The sequence below is a fragment of the Gigantopelta aegis genome, chromosome 9 (genome assembly GCF_016097555.1).
Source record: "Gigantopelta aegis isolate Gae_Host chromosome 9, Gae_host_genome, whole genome shotgun sequence".
NCBI classification, from domain to species: domain Eukaryota; kingdom Metazoa; phylum Mollusca; class Gastropoda; order Neomphalida; family Peltospiridae; genus Gigantopelta; species Gigantopelta aegis.
The window spans coordinates 5,509,117-5,531,565 of NC_054707.1; the positions used below are offsets into that span (position 1 = coordinate 5,509,117).

Consider the following 22,449-nt stretch of genomic DNA (forward strand, 5'->3'; position numbering starts at 1 on the left):
TGAGAGAATATAACATTCATGGCATTGACATGTACATATACTGCGAGATATACATAACGCAAAGGATATTTCGCTGATATCTTTTTACAGAGATGTTATGTCATCTATATTAAGCATGCAGACAAATGACACATTGGTAACAACTGTATGTGAAAGAAGATATTGTTCAAATCGGGAGGGGGGTGGGGGGGGATTCAATAAAATGGGTTTTCAAACAGAAAAAAACACATCTTTTTAACATTACTTATCGTGACATATTACAAAAAAGGACAGAAAAACTAAAAACGGTTGCTTTATAGTGAGATGAGAGCAGGCAATGCAATTACAAAACAATATTTTCATATTCAATTTTGTGTTGTTGCAATAAACATGGTGGTTTACTGAAAACAAATTCCTGGTTTGAACAAAATCCTCTTTCACTTACATTTGTTACCAATATGACATTTTCCGCATACTCAATATATACGATTTGACATTTCTATGAGATTATTCAGTGAATACCTGTTGCGTAATTCATGCCTCTCAGTATAGTTGTACATGTATATGCCGTTAACATTTCTAAGTACTGATTAACTATTTTATTTCAGCAACCAAAAATGTTTACTGCCTTTTTTAATTATCAAAAATGTCAAACAATATTTTTACTACAGTTTTAATTAAAACTTCTTAAGCAGTTTAAGACAACAATCGTTTTGCAGAACATTAAAAAAAACGGAAATAAAAAGAGAAAACAACTACTGTATCCAAATTGTTAACTGAACACATCCTGAATAAATCATCAGAATAGTTTTTGTATTTACTAGTATTAATAATTAAAAATAATATTGATTCATCTTTTACAGAGCTCATCATATACAAATCAGGAGACGAAAGTAGTTCTATCCAAATAATTTACCTGTACATTGTTTTAATTGACATGTAATCTGTCTTTCTGTCTTGTCATCACCCTCGCAGTTCTTCCCGCCATTGCGTGGTGCCGGGTTGTTACACAGCCTCGTCCTGGTGTACGTTCGAGTCCCAGGTCCACAAGTCACTGAACACGCCCCGAGCGTCTGTCCTCCCCAGGCACCCCACGCGCCATTAACTGTGAAAATACATTGACGTAAATGTACCAGGGACCTCATTCACATAGCTCTCTTTGCCTCACTTAAATAACATTATATAACGTTATCGGATATGAGACTGGTAGGTACTGGGTTCGCAGCCCTGTACCGGCTCCTACCCAGAGTGAGTTTTAACGACTCAATGGGTAGGTGTAAGACTACTGCACTGATCTCTCTCTCTCTCTCTCTCTCTCTCTCTCTCTCTCTCTCTCTCTCTCTCTCTCTCTCTCTCTCTCTCTCTCTCTCTCTCTAACAATTAACCACTAATCAATGCCCTGCTGATAACTCCGATAGCTGAGGTGTGTGTATCCAGGACAACATGATTGATCCTTAATGGGATATAATTACAAAAATAAATTAACGAACATCGCATCATCATTGCAAATTGTGTTGCATTACACGGTGATATAGCAAAGTTACGGGAATTTAGCGAAATAGACCTAAGATCATTTCCTTTGGGTCTTGTCTCAACAAATTGGTCCATTATATACCAAGACAAAAACGGTTTAGCAATTTGGTACCACTGCATAGTATTTTAACCGCCAAGCATTTTGTATTGAAAAATCTAATATTACTTATACTGACACATTATGTAACAATTAAATTCCGTGTCTGATTTCATTTGAAATATCTCGAGAGTTCTTTTATTTAAGTACATTTACCTGAAGTTTTTCGTCTTTGTACAATTTGACATCCACTGATCGATGATTAATTAATCAATATGCTCCAGTGGTGTTGTTAAACAAACCAACTTTAAACTTTAAAGTTTAACTTGTCTTAGTACAAATGTACTACAATCTGATTAAAATAGTTCTACTGGTCTACCAGTAGATCTAACAGCATTGCATGGACTCCCATGTCCAGGTGACATTTCATTTATAAATAACAGTTTAAATATCAACCAATTACACTTCGCCTTTTATAGCGTTATTCGGGAGCATACAAATTCTAAAAGTATCGGGCGAAACTAGTTATGAAATAGGCGAACTTGTTGGTCTATTTCAACATTAAAAAAACAGGGGGAAAAGTGCAGTAATAAACTCTGGATTGTATACTATTATAAACAGATTTTATGACTATACCATCATGGGTTGTTTTTGTTGTTTTTTTGTCTTGATACTGAAATTAGTTTCCGGCATACTTCGTTATTCACCCGAATCATTTCGTATATCCTCGGCATAATCCCGAATCACTGGCATGATTTTGCAAGTACGGTTTTGATTGGTCGAATGAAAGGTGAACTGGATATGAGCTCCAACGGAGTGCTGTTAGATCCACAGGTAATAGTAATTAACCAGTGGAGCTAATTTTAATTAGATTAAAATGTACTACAGCGTTTTTCTTAGAACCACCATCTTAAAGGGACATTCCAAGAGTTTGCTGCAATTTTTAAGATGTTATCGACTAACAGAGACTTTTTAACGATTTTAATTACATATCAAATATATTTTCATGCATAACATATTAGTGGCTATATATTAAACGTGTTTCTGATCGTTCTAATATTTGTACTAGCGTAAATTTCATTTTATTTCCTAAAATTACGAAATTATTTGAAGACAAAATCCAGTTTGGGCTTCTTTCAAATATTAAGACGACCAGAAACACATTGAATATACAGACACTGATATTCTAAACAAGAAACTGTATTTAATATGTTAGTTTAATCGTAGAAATATTTTGTTAGTCGGAAATATCTTACAATGCACCAAACTCAGGAATGTCCCTTTAACTAAATTGGTTGCACTACAATAAACATGTATTATTGTAAATCACCGGCCTCGGTGGCGTCGTGGTAGGCCATCGTCTACAGGCTGGTAGGTACTGGGTTCGGATCACAGTTGAGGCATGGGATTTTTAATCCACATATCGACTCTAAACCCTGAGTGAGTGCTCCGCAAGGCTCAATGGGTAGGTGTAAACCACTTGCACCGACCAGTGATCCATAACTGGTTCAACAAAGGCCATGATTTGTGCTATCCTGCCTGTGGGAAGCGCAAATAAAAGATCCCTTGCTGCTAATCGGAAGAGTAGCCCATGTAGTGGCGACAGCGGGTTTCCTCTCAAAATCTGTGTGGTCCTTAACCATATGTCTGACGCCATATAGCCGTAAATAAAATGTGTTGAGTGCGTCGTTAAATAAAACATTTCTTTCTTTTATTGTAAATCAAGAAATCACAAAAGCTAAATTAATGCGTGTTGGCCAGATTTCAGAAATGTAATTGCATTGCAGCCGAAACACTGAATCCCGATTATATTAAAATAGATGTAACCCGTCTTTAGCATGGAGGATTCTAGATAGGGTGTTGTGGCGTTATGCTGGGATTTCCCTCCAAAATACGATCGCTGTGTAGACAGCCAGCCTTCATAAGCATAGACTACATACACGGCCACCGTGTATATAGACACTTCTACATTAAATAACAAAGATGGCGGATTCTGTTCCTGTTGTATTTACAGAATGCATCTTTGTACGCAATATTTAGCATGCTGTGTGTTCGGTAATGGAATGGACCTGGGCACAAAGAAGTGCGACGTGCGATATCTGCCACGTGCAAAGAGGGCCATCGAAAATACAAATCAAAACAGGAAAAGCGATTACAAGAAGCGAAAACTGTTAAACTAGCCTTACGTATTTACAGAATATTAAACAAGCTTCCAATTCGTATCAAGTTTATGTCTCGAGAGAAATAATGTTCAGCAGTCGCGAGCTTTAGCGAGTGACAATGAAAGTTATTTCCCGAGGGACATAGGTCTATATCTACATGATACCAAATGTAGCGAGTTCAATATCCTATTCATTTGCATTAATTGATTCTAATTTATATCACTCAGTTCGTTTGCCTGACGTTCCTGTAAGGTTGTAGTGCGCCAATCCATGACGTCATCGTGAGTCTCCAAGTCCTAGTGAGACGTATCACTTTGATATGTACCAAGGATTTTTAATCGTATGGGTAATAATTAATATATCATAGATTAGAATATTACAATTAGGATTTTATTATATACTTGGATATAATGAAAGAAGGACCCTATTTTCAATCAGTCACAAATACCAAACAAGATACCGTCTACCACGCCACAATTCTTCTATCCAGTCAATCCTGCGACTGAATATGTAGATGTGTTTGTAAGCATACCTATAACTGTTACGAAGGCATTGGTGATGTCTTTTCCGATCCGAAGAGCGTAAGCTCCTGTGTCTTCTGGAACAGATTTCTTTACGACAAGCGAGTGGTTTTTCCCATCAGCTGAGATCAAGTATCGGCCACCAGTGGTGAGTTTTTTCCCCTGGAAGAACCACCTGGCCTGCACCTCTTCCGTGTTATACATCGCTTCTAGGCCGATGTTGTCTCCAGCAGTGACCCTCTGGTTTGTAAGAGGAATCAAAAAGGCTGAAACAAAAAAAACATTTTTTTTTTTTTTTTTAAATGACAGTATTGTTATTCAGTGTTATGCTCTATCGACATACTGTCCCGGACCAGACCACTAGCTACCCGGAGGTCGGGCCCGGGATGGACATGCCCGGAACCTTAGTGGTATAGAGGCATGTCAAATAGTACACTCACTCACTCACTCACTCTCTCTCTCTCTCTCTCTCTCTCTCTCTCTCTCTCTCTCTCTCTCTCTCTCTCTCTCTCTCTCTCTCTCTCTCTCTCTCTCTCTCTCTCTATTGACATACTGTGAAATCACTTTTGTTCGTTCGTGATGGTCTAATATTTATGTACTTCGTGGATTAGTGCAGTCAACGAATTTAAGAACACAACGAAAATAATTATGATACATGTATACCAATAAAACCATTTTCTAACACTGCCTCCACGAAATTAAGTACCATAGGAACCACGAAATTTCAATACGACGAAAATAAAGGATTTTACAGGAGTCGAAAAAGAAAGACTCAGCTACACCCTTTAATTCCAAACTACATGTACGTTTATGACATTGTTTCCATGGTACCGGCCTCGGTGGCGTCGTGGTTAGGTACAGGCTGGTAGGTACTAGGTTCGGATCCCAGTCGAGGCATGGGATTTTTAATCCAGATACCGACTCCAAACCCTGAGTGAGTGCTCAACAAAGGCCATGGTTTGTGCTATCCTGCCTGTTGGAGGCGCAAATAAAAAATCCCTTGTTGCCTGTCGTAAAAGAGTAGCCTATGTGGCGACAGCGGGTTTCCTCTAAAAACAGTGTCAGAATGATCATATGTTTGACGTCCAATAGCCGATGATAAGAAACAAATCAATGTGCTCCAGTGGCGTCGTTAAATAAAACAAACGTTACTCTTCTTTTTTTTTCCATGGTGATTTGAGCACACGAACTTGGCAAAGCTAACAGTCGGTGCAATAAAAACAAAGTCCTGAATCTGGGCATGGTAATATAGGGTATTTTTCATATTAAATTTGAATCATACTTGCTAATAATAAAACTAAAAATTCATACTTTATTTTGAATTACTTTTTATCCATAAACAATAAAACTCAATGAGACAACTTGCCCATATAAAATGACGTCATCAGCTATGGCGTTCTCTGACAACGTATTTTTTGTTTCGTTTATCGAGAATTTAACAAACTCATATTGCTATGTCTGGACCAATGAGATGACGTTATATTGTAATGAATGTAACGGAAATTTAATTATTATGATAAGATGCTAATATAACAAATAGTGTATTGTGTGTACATATTTATTTATGGCTATTCTTATGGCTAATATTCAGTTGGACTGGTCATGGTTACTGTGTCTCGGTTATGGTTATGTCTCTTCTTACGGTTAGCGTGTCTCGCAAATTGTTATATCTGTTTTGCTTAACGCTATGGTGAAAATTGCTGCTACTGTTACTATCATATCCACTGAGTTTTACATTATTATTTTTTCTATGTCTGACAAATATTTTCTTCACCATGTCATGTAATATGACCAATGAAGTAATAAAGTGTTTGTTTGTTTGTTTGTTACCGTTACCGTTACCGTTACCGTTACCCACAAGAACAAAACTCAATCAGGCGAAGGGTGCTTATCGCGCAAAGTTTGCATGGGTCAAACAAGTACTGTCTTGATCTAGGATAATTCTTTACCATCAGATATAAATTACACAGGCCCGTAGGAAAGACTTTGGGGGCGGGGGGGGGGGGGGGGGGGGGGGGGGGGCTGGGGGGGGGGGGGGGGGGGGGGGGGGGGGGGGGGGGGGGGGCACTGACGGATCGGGTAGAAACTCAGTATCAGATTTTGGTTACAATGGCAAATATTAATGAGTAACAAAAGAAAAGAAAAGGCTCACAAGTGACCCCCATCCCCCCTCCTCCCCCGGATCCTACGAGCCTGTTACAGTTCAACATGTCTACCCTGATATAAAGATAAATTACCTCCACACGGCTTTACGTTGCACACTTCAAGTTTCACTTCTTTCTTTTGGCCAGGACAGGTTTTTCCGCCATTGGATGGTGCTGGGGCATTACACAGCCTCGTTCTGGTCACCGTTCTTGTTCCAGGACCACACGTTGCTGAGCATTGTCCGAACGTCTCATCACCCCACACACCCCAGACGCCATCAACTGTGAAAGAATTAGAAATAAAAATACTTGCACTTTTGTCATATAGAAAACAAAAAAAAATATCCCTAAATACAATGAACAATGAATAGTACATTTTAAAACATGTCTTTTGTGTTTAGTATACGATTATTTCAACACTGCGTCGAAAATGCGAAACGTAACCCGGTGCAACCTTTAAGCCTATCCCATCAGTAAGAAAAATGACCAAAACGTTGATTTTTTTTTTTACGGACACCACTCGAGGACAATGATTTATTAATCATCGACTACTGAATGTCAAACATTTGGTAATTTTGACATATAGTCCTAAAGGGGGGAACCCACTACTGTTTTCCATTATTAGCAAGGGATCTTTTATATGCGCCATACCACAGACATGATAGCACATACCACGGCCTTTGATGTACCAGTCGTAGTGCACTGGGTGGAACTAAAAATAGCCCAAAGGGCTCACCAACTGGAACCAGTCCCCAGTCGACCGTGCACCAGGCGAGTACTGTACCACTGGGTTACGGCCTTATCGGTAAGGAAACTCATAAATAAGGATTCACTTTTTAAATTTCCAGCCAGCTCTGTTTTGTACCGATGTAAATTAGTCTAACCAGTTTAAGGAGTGGCAGTCCTCTTACAGGTGAAGAAAGAATTGATTTCCTATGAAGTGCCAGTCTTCTTAATGCACAAAACACGCGACAGGAAAGAAGGAAGGAAATGTTTTATTTTACGACGCACTCGACACATTTTATGTACGGTTATATGGCGTCGGACATATGGTTAAGGACCACACAGATAGTCAGAGAGGAAACCCGCTCAAGGAAGCTGCCATGATAATATTATTATATCAAAACATTATTTTGACCATGTGTTGTGCAGAGATATGATTTGAGAAATGTCAATGATTCGGGGGTGGGGTGTTCAGCTTACCTGGACAGTCTCTGGGTCGACAGAGCCTTTTTTTCACCTCCCTGTCTTTGCCTTCACACTCTTCTCCGCCATTGTCCGGCTCTGGGTTGTCACACTGCCTCAACCTCGTTACTGTTTGTGATCCGGGTCCACAGGTCACGGAGCAGAAGCCAATTTGTTCACTTCCCCACGAACCCCAGGCGCCATTAACTGCGTGATACAAATCAGTTTATATATGCTAGGAGTACACATTGTAGCTACATATTTTTGAGTTGTATGTGTTGCTGTGTTTATTAAATACAAAAACAAAACAAAATCATGTCATTTTAAATGTTAATGGTGCGTGATGTAGGTTCACAGATTTACATTCCATATTTTATTATACGTGTACAGTTTAAAACAACAACAACCACAACAAAATCCCCAACAAACAAACACGCATACATCAATGAGGGTATATGTATGTCTTCATGAAAATTTTCGTGTTTTTCTTTCTACTTTAATATCTACAGACATAAAGGTACATAGGTATTCATATATATATTCTGTACCTCATGCCATATATTTAAACTCTGTTAATAGCAGATGGTTACAAAATGTATAAACTTTATTTTTGACTCGAGCCTCGAGCTCAGTATGGTTCTCACACTTGGACAATAATTAATTGTTCTGACATTTGTAGACCCCCACCTCACCCTAACCCCCCAAAACATCAACAAAATATCAACAAAACCCAACAAAACACACACACACACACACACACACACACACACACACACACACACACAGATACCACCACCACCACCAAAACTCTAAAAAGTAAATTAAAAAAACACCCAAAGACAACCCCAACATTGACTTTCGATTTCGCTCTTTATTTTAATTGGTGCTGGTGCTTTTACCCGTTTATGACCTTATTTTCTATTTTGTTTTAACCGAGTCATAAAATATAGAAGACATAAGTGCTCTTGTTTATCTGGTTGGGATTTAAAATAAAGAAGACAACAACATAATTTCTCTTGAGATAATACACCTTTAAATGATACGACTGCGCTGGATTTGTCTTCCTCAATTTGCAGGCCGTAAATCCCAGCATCTGTTAAGCTAGCTCCCCTCACAACGAGGCGATGACGTGTGCCATCAATACTGATGACGTAACGTCCGCCATGATTGATTTTCTTGCCATTGTAAAACCACGTGGCACTCTTGTTTTCTATGCTGTAGACCGCCTCCAGGACAATGTCACCTCCAAGAATGAAGATCTTACTTTTAAGAGGCGTCACGAAGTCTGAAACTAAGAAATAGATTAAGGGTTAATCATGTTGGGTTTTTCAAAATTATTTTTGTGTTCCGTTGATTCAACGTGCCACTGTACTTGCATGTCAAGTGTAAAACCTTCAAATAAAAGGTTCACAAATAGATTATATAAAGAGGTAGAAAGTCATTCGTCACTCTTTATTCCAAAACCTAGTAAATCGTATTTAAGTATATTGGACAGAAAAGGGACTTACCAGTGTCAATATTTTGACAGTCAGAAACAGCATATTTCTTGTCCTGGACCAAAAGCTCATCAGTTAAAAACACCATACACCATATTCTTTTTAGACAATTCCTTTTGTATATAGCAAATAAAACCAATATCTAGTGACGAATGTCACAGCGGAGGTAACATTTTTGTTTAAATATTTTAAATTTAAAACTCTAGGAGAAAACAGACTTTGAAAATTGTTAATGTTAAATTGTTATTGAAATTTTACAAATTGGTTTGTGAATCCTGCGCCAGAATATCATAGTACCAAAACTTTTTGATCAAAAATCTAGGAGAAGATAGACTTAAATTTTAATTTTTTATTTAAAATTTTTAAATGAATAAAATTTCAAATATTCAAAAAGTCCAATATATTTCTTTAACTTTTTTGTGAAGACCGCCACAGAGAATAATAGTGTAAAGCTTTAACAAACATTTAACAAACGTTTAATATTTTTTTCTTTAAAATATCTCTATTAGTTTAGGAAGACTACACCTGAGAATATTTATACTAAGTTTTAGAACTATCCAATCAAAACTAGACGATAGACTTTTAAATTTTCAATGTTAAATTTCTATTTATTTTTTTATTAACTATCCGATCAAAACTCCAAAATATCTCTGTGTTAGTTTGTGAAGACTGCCTCCGAGAGTCATAGTACCAGAACCATTTGATCAAAACTCTAGGAGAAGATAGACTTAAATTTTCAATTTTCAATTTGAATTTGACATTTTAAAATTAATCAATTTTAAAATATTCAAAATGTCTAATATAGTTCTGTAACAGTTTGTGAGGACTGCCTCGGGGAATCATAGTACAAAGCTTCAGAGCTATCCAGTAAAAATTCTAGAAGAAGATAGATTTTTACATTTTTAGTTTAAATGTTTTAAACATTTAACAATTTTTTTTGTTTTTAATTTCAAAAAATCTCTCTATTAGTTTATGAAGACTACACCTGAGAATACTTATACTAAGTTTCTGAACATCCAATCGAAACTCTAGACGATAGACTTTTACATTTTCTATGTTAATGTTTTTTATTATTTAATCAAAATTCACAATTTCGAAATAAATTTCCAAAAATATCAATCTATTAGTTTGTAGGAGGCGTCCTAGAAGATCACTGTACCAAATGTTTAAACAATTCAAAACTTTAAGAGAAGACAGATATCAAAGGAAACGTTTAGGGACGTACGGACGGACGCCGGACAAATCGGTATTAAAAAGGTTCCGCTTAGCGAAGATAAATACCTAACAAAACAAAACAAAACACACACACAAAAACCCAGCTTACCTGGACATTCTTTTAATTTGCACACGTCTTGCTTTTTTTCTTTTCTCTTTCCACTACAGGTGTTTCCACCATTCGCAGGCATGGGGTTGTTACACAGTCTCGTTCTGGTAACTGTCCATATTCCAGTTCCACAGGTCACTGAACACAGTCCAAACTGTTTTCCTCCCCACGCACCCCAGCCACCGTTAACTGAGAGAAAAGAGACGTGGATATCTTGTTAAAATATAACTATTTTTATAATAATGTTATTATTTTTTTTTTAATTCTAAAACTGCAGTTAAGATCTCTGTGTTTTTATATTACATGTGTAAGTATTTCGAAGAAGAGTAACTGGTTGATAAAAATATGTGGAATATATTGTTTGACTTTTTTCTAGAATATTAAACTCGATTAATCTGTAACTGTAAGAGTTAGGGCGAGACATAGTCTGGTGGTAAAGCGCTCGTTCCTTTGCTACTAATGGGAACATGTAGCGTATTTGGTCTGCAAGACTCTATGTCAGAATTACCAAGTGTTTGACATAGAATAGCTGATGACTGATAAATCAATGTGCTCTAGTTGTGCCATTAAACAAAACTAATTTTAAATGTAACAGTTACATTATAATTTGCTCATGTCGCATTATATAGCTGCATCTGTCATAGTTTTGTCCTTGCTTTAGTACAAAGTAGCGACGTAATTTTATTTGCACCATTACTCAGTCTGATTCAAAATAATTCTTATTATGAAGGTAATGTAGTCTAACTAATTACGTTTAGAGAGTGAGGAAAGACACCCACTTATACCTAACAGGCGAACAGCATTTCATTCTTCTCATTTCAACTTATTTTCGTGCTTATATCCAATTAAGGTTCAAGCACACTATCCTGGGCACACACCTCAGCTATCTGGGCTGTCTGTCCTGGATTAGATGTTAGTGGTTAGCGGTCAGTGAGAGAGTAGAGGATGTAGTAGTCTTACACCTACCAATGAGTCGTTCAAACTCGTTCTGGGTGGGAGCCGGCACCTGGCAGAGAACCTTGTACCCACCAGCCTTATGTCCGATGGCTTAACCACGACACCACCGAGGGCGGTGGCGAATAGCAGTAAGGGATACTTTATATATACACTACACCCATGCAGGATAGCGCATATCATGACCATTAACTTACCAGTGATGGCGCACTAGATGAAACTGAAAACAATCCAAAGGGCCGAACACTTTAGGGCATAGGCCACGAGTCCCAACAATCAATCCTTTGTTTTTCACCACCATCTTTTATCGTTTCCGGTCACCCCATAGACAGTATGCGTACCACCACTGTGGTTGGGTCGCCAATATAAATTCCTGGGCCCATATTTTCGAAGGAATCTTTGCGCTACGCTATCGTAAAAAGCATCGTAGGTTATAACGTCACTACAGCACACGCCATGATGACATCATAGCCTACGATGGTTTTACGATTTCGTAGCGCTAAGATTGCTTCGAAAATATGGGCCCTGGTTATAGCAATGGGCCCACCAACGAGGATCGATCTCATGTCCTCTACACTCCCTCCAGTGGCGACTTACCTGCACATTCTCTTATTTTACACCTTCCTCTCTTCACTTCGTTGTTGTTATCGGGGCAGTCATTTCCGCCATTAGATGGTGCCGGGTTGTTACATAACCTCGTTCTGGTGATCGTCTGTGTTCCAAATCCACAGGTCGCTGAACAAGACCCAAACGTCTCCTCTCCCCAGGTACCCCAGCCACCGTGAACTGTGGCAGAATTGTACACACTTCGTTAATATCCAGGTATCACAGTGGTATTAGTATGTTCATACATTGTTTATATAATAGAAATTGCTATACGTGATTGTATTTCGGATGTAGGTTCGATATTAATTTGTGTCATTCTGTTAAAACATTTGTCTGCTCCACATTACTGTTGTCTGCCTTTCTTCTCTAATTGACCCTGGTCACCATCATCATCATCATCATTATCATCATCATCAACATCACATCATCAACATCATTATCATCATCATCATCATTAGCATCATATAATAATAATCATATTATCATTATATCACCACCATCAGCATCATTATTTAGAGGATATTTCATGTTTTGTGTCAGTTGTGATTTATGTTATCATATCATCATGGTCATCATTATAGCATTGTCACATCATCATATCATCATCATCACTATATCATCATCATATATTCACCATCATATAATACTAATAATCATATCATCATCATATCATCACCATCAGCAACGTCATTATAGCATCATCATGTCTCCATGTCTCACCATCATCATCATCATCATTTGTCTCCTGTCTCTATTCTACCTTGTTCATCCATCCGTCTGTCCATTGCCGTCCTTCCATTCATCTTTGTTCATCCCTACATGTGTTCGTATGTTTATAGTATCACATTGTGCTTCAACGTTAACTAAGCGATAATTGTAAAGTTATGTTTACATTTTACTGAGTCTTTCGTGAAAAACATCCAATGAACAAGTTACCTGGGCAGTCCTTAAGTTTACAGATGTCCGATGTTTCTTCCTTGCCACTTCCAGGGCAGTCGTCTCCGCCGTTAGATGGCGCCGGATTGTCACACAGCCTCGTTCTGGTGGTGGTTCGTGTTCCGGCTCCACAGGTTACCGAACACGATCCAAATTTCTTATCACCCCATGCACCCCAGGCACCGTTACCTATGCGAAAGAATTTTACACACTGCATTAAAAAAAAACCTTTAACTTGATGTTTAGGAGCGGACGTAGTCCAGTGGTAAAGCGCTCGCTTGATGCGCGGTCGGTTTGGGATCGATGCCCGTCTCCCCAAGTACCCCAGCCCCGGTGAACTGTGACAGAATTGTACACACGTCGTTAATATCCAGGTATCATAGTGGTATTAGTATGTTCATACATTGTTGATATAATAGAAATTGCTATACGTGATTGTATATCGGATGAAGCTTCAAGATTAATTTGTGTCATTCTGTTAAAACATTTGTCTGCTCCATATTAATACTGTTGTCTGCCTTTCTTCTCTAACTGACCCTGGTCACCATCATCAACATCAACACCATCATCATCATCAACAACATCACATCATCAACATCATTATCATCATCATCATCATCATATCATCATCATCATTATCATCATATAATAATAATCATATTATCATTATATCACCACCATCAGCATCATTATTTAGAGGATATTTCATCTTTTTTTTGTCAAATGTGATTTATATCTCATCGAGTGAAGTTTGCAATTATATCTCACGAGTCGTGCTTGCACGATGTGTGTGATATGATTGTAAACTTCACTCGATGAGATATATACCACATTTGACAAAAAACATGAAATTTTCTATTTATTATATAACTTTTGACAATTTACCTTTTTTTTTAAATGCCAGCAGCAAAATAGTTCCGGCATTCTTACAGTGAAGATAACACTTTCTACAGTGACGATAAAACATTTTAGAGTGAAATTTTCACTCAAAAATGTGACATCGTCACTGAGTGACTGATAACACTTTTATTTCACTGATATTTTAAGATATTTCACTAAATGTTATATAATAAAGCTTCATTACATCATCATATCATTATGATCATCATTATAGTATCGTCACATCATCATCATCACTATATCATCATCATATATTCACCATCATATAATACTAATAATCATATCATCATCATATCATCACCATCAGCATCATTATAGCATCATCATGTCTCCATATCTCATCATCATCATCATCATCATCATCATTTGTCTCCTATCTTTAAGCTATCTTGTTCATCCATCCGTCTGTCCATTGCCATCCTTCAATTCATCTTTGTTCATCCCTACATGTGTTCGTATGTTTATAGTATCACATTGTGCTTCAACGTTAACTAAGCGATAATTGTAAAGTTATGTTTACATTTTACTGAGTCTTTCGTGAAAAACATCCAATGAACAAGTTACCTGGGCAGTCCTTAAGTTTACAGATGTCCGTTGTTTCTTCCTTGCCACTTCCAGGGCAGTCATCTCCGCCGTTAGATGGCGCCGGATTGTCACACAGCCTCGTTCTGGTGGTGGTTCGTGTTCCGGCTCCACAGGTTACCGAACACGATCCAAATTTCTTATCACCCCATGCACCCCAGGCACCGTTACCTATTCGAAACAATTGTACACACTGCATTAAAAAACCCTTTAACCTGGTCCAGTGGTAAAGCGCTTGGTTAATGCGTGGGCGGTTTGGGATTGATGCCCGTCGGTGGGCACATTGGGCTATTTCTCATCCCAGCCTGTGCACCACGACTGGTAAATCAAAGGCCGTGGTATGTGCTATCCTGTCTGTGGGATGGTGCATATAAAAGATTCCTTGCTACTCACGGAAAAATGTAGAGGGTTTCCTTTCTAAATCTATATGTCCAACTTACAAAATGTTTGAATCCAATAGCTGGTGTCGTTAAAGAAAACAAGTTTATTTATAATGTTAATATCACTACGCATGGAACACATCTTTAACATGTTTATGATTTTGGGTGAAAACCTTTAATTAGTTTAATGTGCCATTATATTTTTACTATGTCATCATCTTCTTCTTCACCATTTCCATGTGTATATTAAGGGATGTTTGACTGTATGTCTGTCTGTCTGACCCCTTCTCTCCCTCTTCCTCTGTCTTCGTGTCTCTCGTTCTCTCTGTCTCTCTCTCTCTCTCTCTCTCTCTCTCTCTCTCTCTCTCTCTCTCTCTCTCTCTCTCTCTCTCTCTCTCTCTCTCTCTCTCTCTCTCACTCTCTCTCTCTCAGTTTCTCTCACTTTGTCTCTCTCTGTGTGTCTCCGTATCTCTCTGTCTATAGCTTTTTTCTGTATCTCTAATATAGATGCTTCTCTTTACAGGCAATGCATACAATGTACTATTCTATGGGTTATCACGTGTAGGAATACTTTAATTATACAGTGTATAAATGTATATCCGTCCGTCCGTCTAGCCATCCATGCATTATAGGCTATTTTAGCAGTACGGAAACTGATATAACATTGTTTAATACACCCGTTCTCCTGTTCATTCATTCATTCTGTTTAATGAATATATTTAGTCGTTCATTATTCTTATCATTAGCTTTATTATTGCTGGGTCACCAGACTGTGTTTATATGTATACAATTATATGTATACTTCATATGCACGCACGGCAATAGAGCATTCTGTATTAGCATTCTGTATTGTATTGTATTGTATTGTATTGTATTGTATTGTATTGATTAATTGATTTACCATTTAGTGAGATCATCATATACACAATAATCAAATGATGAAAGTTGTCATGTCCCAATTAAAGATGCATATTCATACAAATATGTTTTGAAAGAACAATGTGGCATGTCGTTATATTTCTGTCATACTATGGAACATTGTAAGTAAGTAAGTAACTTCATTATTTTTACCTGCACATTGTTTTAATTGACATGCAATCTGCCTTTCAGTCTTGTCGTCACCCTCGCAGTCCTTCCCGCCATTACGTGGTGCCGGGTTGTTGCACAGTCTCCTTCTGGTGATTGGTCGTGTTCCGGATCCACACGTCACTGAACATATCCCAAGAATCTTGACTCCCCAGGCACCCCAGACTCCATCAACTGTCAAAACAGATCGACGTATTTGGTCATTACAAATGTACGCGGTCTGGTGCTTATAAGACTTTAATAGAGTCTGAGAATGTAAAGCCCCGGTCACACCATCAAGAATCGTCTGGCCGGATCCACGACGAATGAAAACCTCACGGATGACCCCGGTTTAACTACAGTTTTCGACGGATTAAACCCAGGATTATTAAGGATATGGGCTAGTTGACAACGGGGAGCGCTACGGGTCGCTACGGATCGCTAAGGATCCGGTACAGTTTTATACGAACCACAACGGATTGCCACGAATGATCATGCCGGATCGTGTCCGTGGCTAAGCCGGTGTCTTGATCCTTGACAGTGTGACCGGGGCTTGAGGCCGGGAATTACTACGATTAAGTACGGTTTATTACGGATTAGAACGGATTATTACGTTCTCCTACGAATCATTAAGGATATACTACGGTTGTTTTTGGACATATTCAAAATTTTCACGGACATATAAGAACTACTACGATTGATCAGGGATTGAATACGGACAGCTACGGACCTCTACAACGGATAGTCGCGAATGATGCCGGATCGTATCCGTGTCTAACCCGGCGTCCTGATCCTTGACAGTGTGACCGTCATTTGTCATAACGTCATGACAACGCCATACAAATTGTAAGCGTGTCACAACGTTACAGATTTAAGTCTAGACCAAACTAATATTTAATAAGCTTGATTTCTCTTAGAAGCCGTCTCCTGGCCGGCCTCGGTGATGTCCTGGTTAAGCCATCGGACATAAAGCTGGTAGGTACTGGGTTCGCAACCAGGTACCTGCTCCCACCTAGAGCGAGTTTTAACGACTCTCTGGGTAGGTGTAAGACCACTGCACCCTCTTCTCTCTCACTAACCAACTAACCCGCTGTCCTGGGCCCCGTTCCACGAAGCAATCCTATGCACTTAAGTTGATCTTAGGGCTAAGATCGCTTCGTAGAACGGGGCCCTGGACAGACAACCCAGATAGCTGAGATGTGTGTCCAGGACACTGTGTTTAAACCTCAATTGGATATAAGCACAAAAATATGACGAAATTAAATAAGCTGTCTCAACCAAAGTGGTCAAACACTATAATGTATTTTTCTGTTATAAATGCCCCAGAATCTGTGTCATCTAAATTTGTCACACGAAATAATCTATTGTAAATACAGAAATCACAATAAAAGTTTTAAATAAATACACGTAGTTAATGTTTTTAATAATTATTACAGAATATATTTGAACTTCGGTGATAGTGAAACAAACGCCATCCCAAAACAATGAATACTGGAAAGAATCTTGGTACGTAATGTTTGTACTACAGTATTGCTGTTTGACTGTTTTGACACGTTGCCTTAAAAGTAGGAAAGGAAACCCAGTGCCGGCTTATAGGATATTATAGCAGTAAAGTAACTGATTAAACATCATTTAATATACCCGTCCTACTGTCCATTCATTCATTCATTCGTTCACTTATTCATTGATCCATCCATCTGTCCATCCATCCGTTCGTTTGTTCATTTATTCATTCATTTATTCATTCATTCGTTCGTTCGTTCATTCATTTATTCACTCGTTAACTCATTATCCATCCATTCAGTTAGTCATTACTTCCTTATTTATTCATTCATTTTCCATTCGTTCGTTCATTCATTCATTCATTCATTCATTCATCCACCTACGCATCCATCCATCCATACATCCATTTTGTTATTAATTAATTCATTCATTCATTCGTATGATCGCTTTGTGCTTCACTAAACCTATTTTACTGTTTTATCAAACACATTGAATTTACCTGGGCAATCTTTTAATTTACAGGCTTCCCTCTTCACTGATTTATTTTCACCAGGGCAGTCCTTCCCGCCATTAGATGGCGCCGGATTGTCACACTGCCTCGTTCTGGTCACAGGTCGCGTTCCCGTTCCACAGGTCAGTGAGCATTTCCCGAACTTCTCAGCTCCCCAAGGACCCCAGGCACCGTTACCTACGTTAAAGAATTTTACATGTAACAAACAATAATAATCAAGGCATAACAGTATTAAGTGGAGTACACTGCCGTTCGAGAGCTAGATGAACATTTGGACGGTTATAATCGCTGTCTGCCGTTCGAGAGCTAGATGAACATTTGGACGGTTATGATCGCTGTCTGCCGTTCGAGAGCTAGATGAACATTTGGACGGTTATGTTCGCTCTCTGCCGTTCGAGAGCTAGATGAACATTTGGACGGTTATGATCGCTGTGTGCCGTTCGAGAGCTAGATGAACATTTGGACGGTTATAATCGCTCTCTGCCGTTCGAGAGCTATATGAACATTTGGACGGTTATAATCGCTCTTTGCCGTTCGAGATAACTGTACTGCAAAGTAGACAAAGATCCCTGCTCTAATACCACAAATAGTCTATGTTTGACACTACATACCGTTACAATGATAATTTTTGAGTTCGCTGATAACAAATATTTCACATATTAACCACTAATACATACACTGCATGGCGAAACCATTTTGTAGGCCATGGGAAAGTGACTATAAATTATCCTTTGTTGCTTTCAGAATGAGTAGCCTATGTGATGGTAGCGGGTTTCCTCTCTATCTCACTCCATTGTGTTGAAATAATTGGACACCAAATAACCGTAGTATAAACGTGTGCCGAGATATCGTCAAAGAAACTTTTCTTTCCTTCCTGTAGTCAGCTGTTCGTACAGTAATGATTTACCTGGACATTCTTTTATTTTACAGTCTTTCTGTTTCTCTTCTTTGCCTTCTCCGGGACACGTTTTGCCGCCATTGGTTGGTGCTGGGTTGTCACACTGCCTCGTTCTGGTTATCGTCTGTGTTCCAGATCCGCAGCTTACTGAACATTTACCGAGCTTCTCTTCTCCCCATGCACCCCAAGCTCCGTCACCTGTGTGGATGAGTTATACACAGCAAGCATTAGTAACCAAGTAATACCAATATATGTGTGGTATCACTGTATGGGAGGGGCGGGGCGTAGCTCAGTGGTAAAGGGCTTAGCTCAGTGGTAAAGCGCTCACTTGATGAGTGGTCGGTTTGGGATCGGCCCCCGTCAGTAGGCCCACTGGGATATTTCACGCTGCAGCCAGTGCATCACGACTGGTACATCAAAGGCCGTGGTATGTGCTATCATGTCTATGGGATGGTGTATTTAAAAGATCCCTTGCTGCTAATCGAAAAGAGTAAACCATGAAGTGGCGATAGCGGGTTTCCTTCCACAATATCTGTGTGGTCCTTAACCGTATGTTCGACGCCATATAACTGTAAATAAAACGTGTTAAGTGCGTCGTTAAATAAAACATTTCCTTCCTTCCTTCCTTCCTGTCGCGTGTTTTATCATTAAGAAGACTGGCACTTCATAGGAAATCAATTCTTTCTTCACCTGTAAGAGGACTGCCACTGGTTAGACTAATTTACATCGGAGCAAAACAGAGCTGGCTGGAAATTTAAAAAGTTAATCCTTATTTATTAGTTTCCTTGCCGATGAGGCCGTAACCCAGTGGTACAGTACTGGCCTGGTGCACGGTCGACTGGGGATCGGTTCCAGTTGGTGGGCCCTTTGGGCTATTTTTATTTCCACCCAGTGCTCTACGACTGGTACATCAAAGGCCGTGGTATGTGCCATCATGTCTATGGTATGGCGCATATAAAAGATGCCTTGCTGATAATGGAAAACAGTAGTGGGTTCCCCCTTCTAGGACTATATGTCAGAATTACCAAATGTCTGACATCCAATAGTTGCTGATTAATAAATCAATGTCCTCTAGTGGTGTAGGAGACAAAAGGCGTGTGGGTGGGTGTAGGTGGGTTGGGGGTGGGGGACTCCGGGAGAAACGTCAGCTCCGCATGAGCACAGATCAGGCCTGGTGATCATAAACCTCTTAGGAAGGAAGGAAATGTTTTATTTAACTACGCACTCAACACATTTTATTTACGGTTATACCTCTTAGAGTCAAAACATAAGACTCTCAAGAGAATCTGAGACTCTGACACCATGACAACCCAATACAAATTATATACGTGTAACATTTGAGTCTAGACTATACATTTTCAGGGCCGTAGCTGGGGGAGGGGGGGGGGGGGGGCAGAAATAAATACGGAAAGCATTATGGAAACTTAAAGAAAATTCTCTTCTTAACTGTTTAAGGAGTTTTAGACTATTAACTAATTAGTTGCCCCCCCCCCCCCCCCCCCCCCCCCCCAAAAAAAAAAAAAAAAAAAAAAAAAAATCCTAGCTACGGCCCTGGTTTTATAAACACAAGCCTGGAGCATTCATTTTGGTTAAGACAGCAGTTCTATGACAAAAAAACAAGTGCTATCCTATAAGTTTATCTGGACAGGAATTGTATGAAGTAAACATTTTTTACATTCGTGAATAAACATTTGGGAATAATTAAGAATGAATGAACACCTGCAAAAAACCCACATCAACTATTGGGTGTCAATCGAAGGTATATCAATGTCATCAATGTCAAATTTTAAAATTATTAATAAAATAGTGTAGACATCTATAGAAGAGTCACATTTAAAACAGACACAATGAAGCATATTAAAGGGACATACCCTAGTTTTTAAACACTAAGGCATATTTTTTACTATTACAGCCGTATTTGATAACCGAAATCATACTTTACTTAATTTTAATTGTTTATATTACTCATTTTCGTACACTCGAAGTGTTTTTGGTCATCCTGGTGTTTTTAATATCACAAAGTGCATTTCTCATATTTTTAAAAACTCACGTGCGTCTGAGAAATAACAGTTATGGAGTCGAGTTTTGGTCTATTTTTAGAGGGTATTTCACCATTTCAAAGTCACAGACTCATGTTTCACTCAATTGTAACTTTATCCAAATGTGTTACAGGTTTATAGACTAACTAAACTTAGTGTTAATTTTTACGGGTTGAAACTAGGGTATTTCCCTTTAATACTGAATACCCAACAATATAAAATAATATAAAATCAGTGTAAACCATGGTAAACAAGCCAATATTGCATGAAACAACAACACAAAACGAAAAACATAATATTTAGAAACATTGTCACACATGCTTATAGAACTCGTTCTAAAATGTCCACTCAAAGAATCCCATGATCATGTTGTCACCCCTGCACTACGATGAGGAATAGCTCGTGCAAGGGTATAATTCACAGAAATAGATTTATCTCCCCCTCCTCGCCCCTTTCTTCGGTCCGTCTATCCCCATTAGACGGACAAGTGTAGAAATAACCATTTGTTCGACCCCAAATAGCCGTAGCATAAAAGGTGTGCTGAGTTATCGTTAAATAAAACATTCCTTTTCTTTCCTTCCTGTAGTCAGCTGTTTGTACAGTAATGATTTACCTGGACATTCTTTTATTTTACAGTCTTTCTGTTTCTCTTCTTTGCTTTCTCCGGGACACGTTTCTCCGCCATTTGTTGGTGCCGGGTTGTCACACAGCCTCGTTCTGGTTACCGTCTGTGTTCCGGTTCCGCAGGTCAGTGAGCATGTGCCAAGTTTTTCTTTCCCCCAAGAACCCCACGCACCGCCACCTGCGTGGACGAATTTGAAACAGCAAGCATTAGTAACGAAGTAATAACAAAGACAGTGTAGTGTCGTCGTATGAGAAGAACGAGGCAAGTTCTGGGAGAAGCGACGGCTCAGCATGAGCACGAACCAGGGACCTTGCTTATAAAACGTTTTAGAGTCTAGACTCAGTCTGTAATGATGTCACACGCATATAATTGGTATGTCGCTGTTAGGACGTTCACGTCTCTATCTCTGTTAGTCTCGAGTCTAGACTCAATCTGTAATGATGTCACACGCATATAATTTGTATGTCGTTATTAGGACGTTCACGTCTCTAACTCTATTAGTCTCGAGTCTAGACTCTAAAAGTTGTATTAGCACCAGGCCTGGTCTAGTGCTTATAAAACGTTTAAAGTCTAGACTCAAAATTCTAAAAGAGTCTGAGACTAACACCATATAAATTGTATGAATGTGACGTCATTTTAAATTTGAGTCTAGACTCTAAAGTTCATAAGCACGGGCCTTCAGCATTCATCTTGGTAAGGAAAATATTTCTAGGACGAAAAAAGTGTTATCTCATAGTTTTATCTGAACAGGAATTGTATGAAGTAAACATTTTACACATTCGTGATAAACATTTGGTTTTACTGAATGATTGATTGAATGAATGAATGAATGAATGAATGAATGAATGAATGAATGAATGAATGAATGAATAATTGCTTAACAACAACCAAGCACAACCAAAAACATCGTTATTGGGAGTCAATCTAAGGTGTATAATGATCAACATCAATGAAAAATTCTAAAATTATTAATAAAATAGTGTAAAGTTTGTTTGTTTGTTTGTTTAACGATACCACTAGAGCACATTGGTTTATTAATCATCGGCTATTGGATGTCAAACATTTGTCA

General features: G+C 38.6%; 2 protein-coding genes across 2 annotated transcripts in view; both read right to left on the reverse strand.

Moving 5' to 3' along the window:
* The window catches only part of LOC121380749 (SCO-spondin-like), a 31,063-nt gene extending 18,319 nt beyond the window's left edge, over positions 1 to 12,744 (reverse strand). The window contains exons 1-8 of the mRNA XM_041509712.1: positions 12,702 to 12,744; positions 11,933 to 12,121; positions 10,382 to 10,570; positions 8,592 to 8,852; positions 7,580 to 7,768; positions 6,470 to 6,658; positions 4,244 to 4,498; positions 896 to 1,084 (exon numbers count right to left, since the gene is read on the reverse strand). Coding sequence (XP_041365646.1) covers positions 896 to 1,084; positions 4,244 to 4,498; positions 6,470 to 6,658; positions 7,580 to 7,768; positions 8,592 to 8,852; positions 10,382 to 10,570; positions 11,933 to 12,121; positions 12,702 to 12,744 — 1,504 coding nt within the window. The remainder of the gene's footprint in view (positions 1 to 895; positions 1,085 to 4,243; positions 4,499 to 6,469; positions 6,659 to 7,579; positions 7,769 to 8,591; positions 8,853 to 10,381; positions 10,571 to 11,932; positions 12,122 to 12,701) is intronic.
* Positions 12,745 to 12,836: 92 nt separating this feature from the next.
* On the reverse strand, positions 12,837 to 22,069 carry LOC121380754 (coadhesin-like). The gene is made up of 7 exons (XM_041509718.1): positions 22,057 to 22,069; positions 21,369 to 21,557; positions 18,726 to 18,914; positions 17,807 to 17,995; positions 15,811 to 15,999; positions 14,342 to 14,530; positions 12,837 to 13,066 (listed from the first exon to the last, which is right to left on the reverse strand). The coding sequence occupies exons 1-7, from the start codon at positions 22,067 to 22,069 to the stop codon at positions 12,837 to 12,839; spliced, it is 1,188 nt and encodes a 395-aa protein (XP_041365652.1).
* Between the last annotated feature and the right edge of the window lie 380 nt (positions 22,070 to 22,449).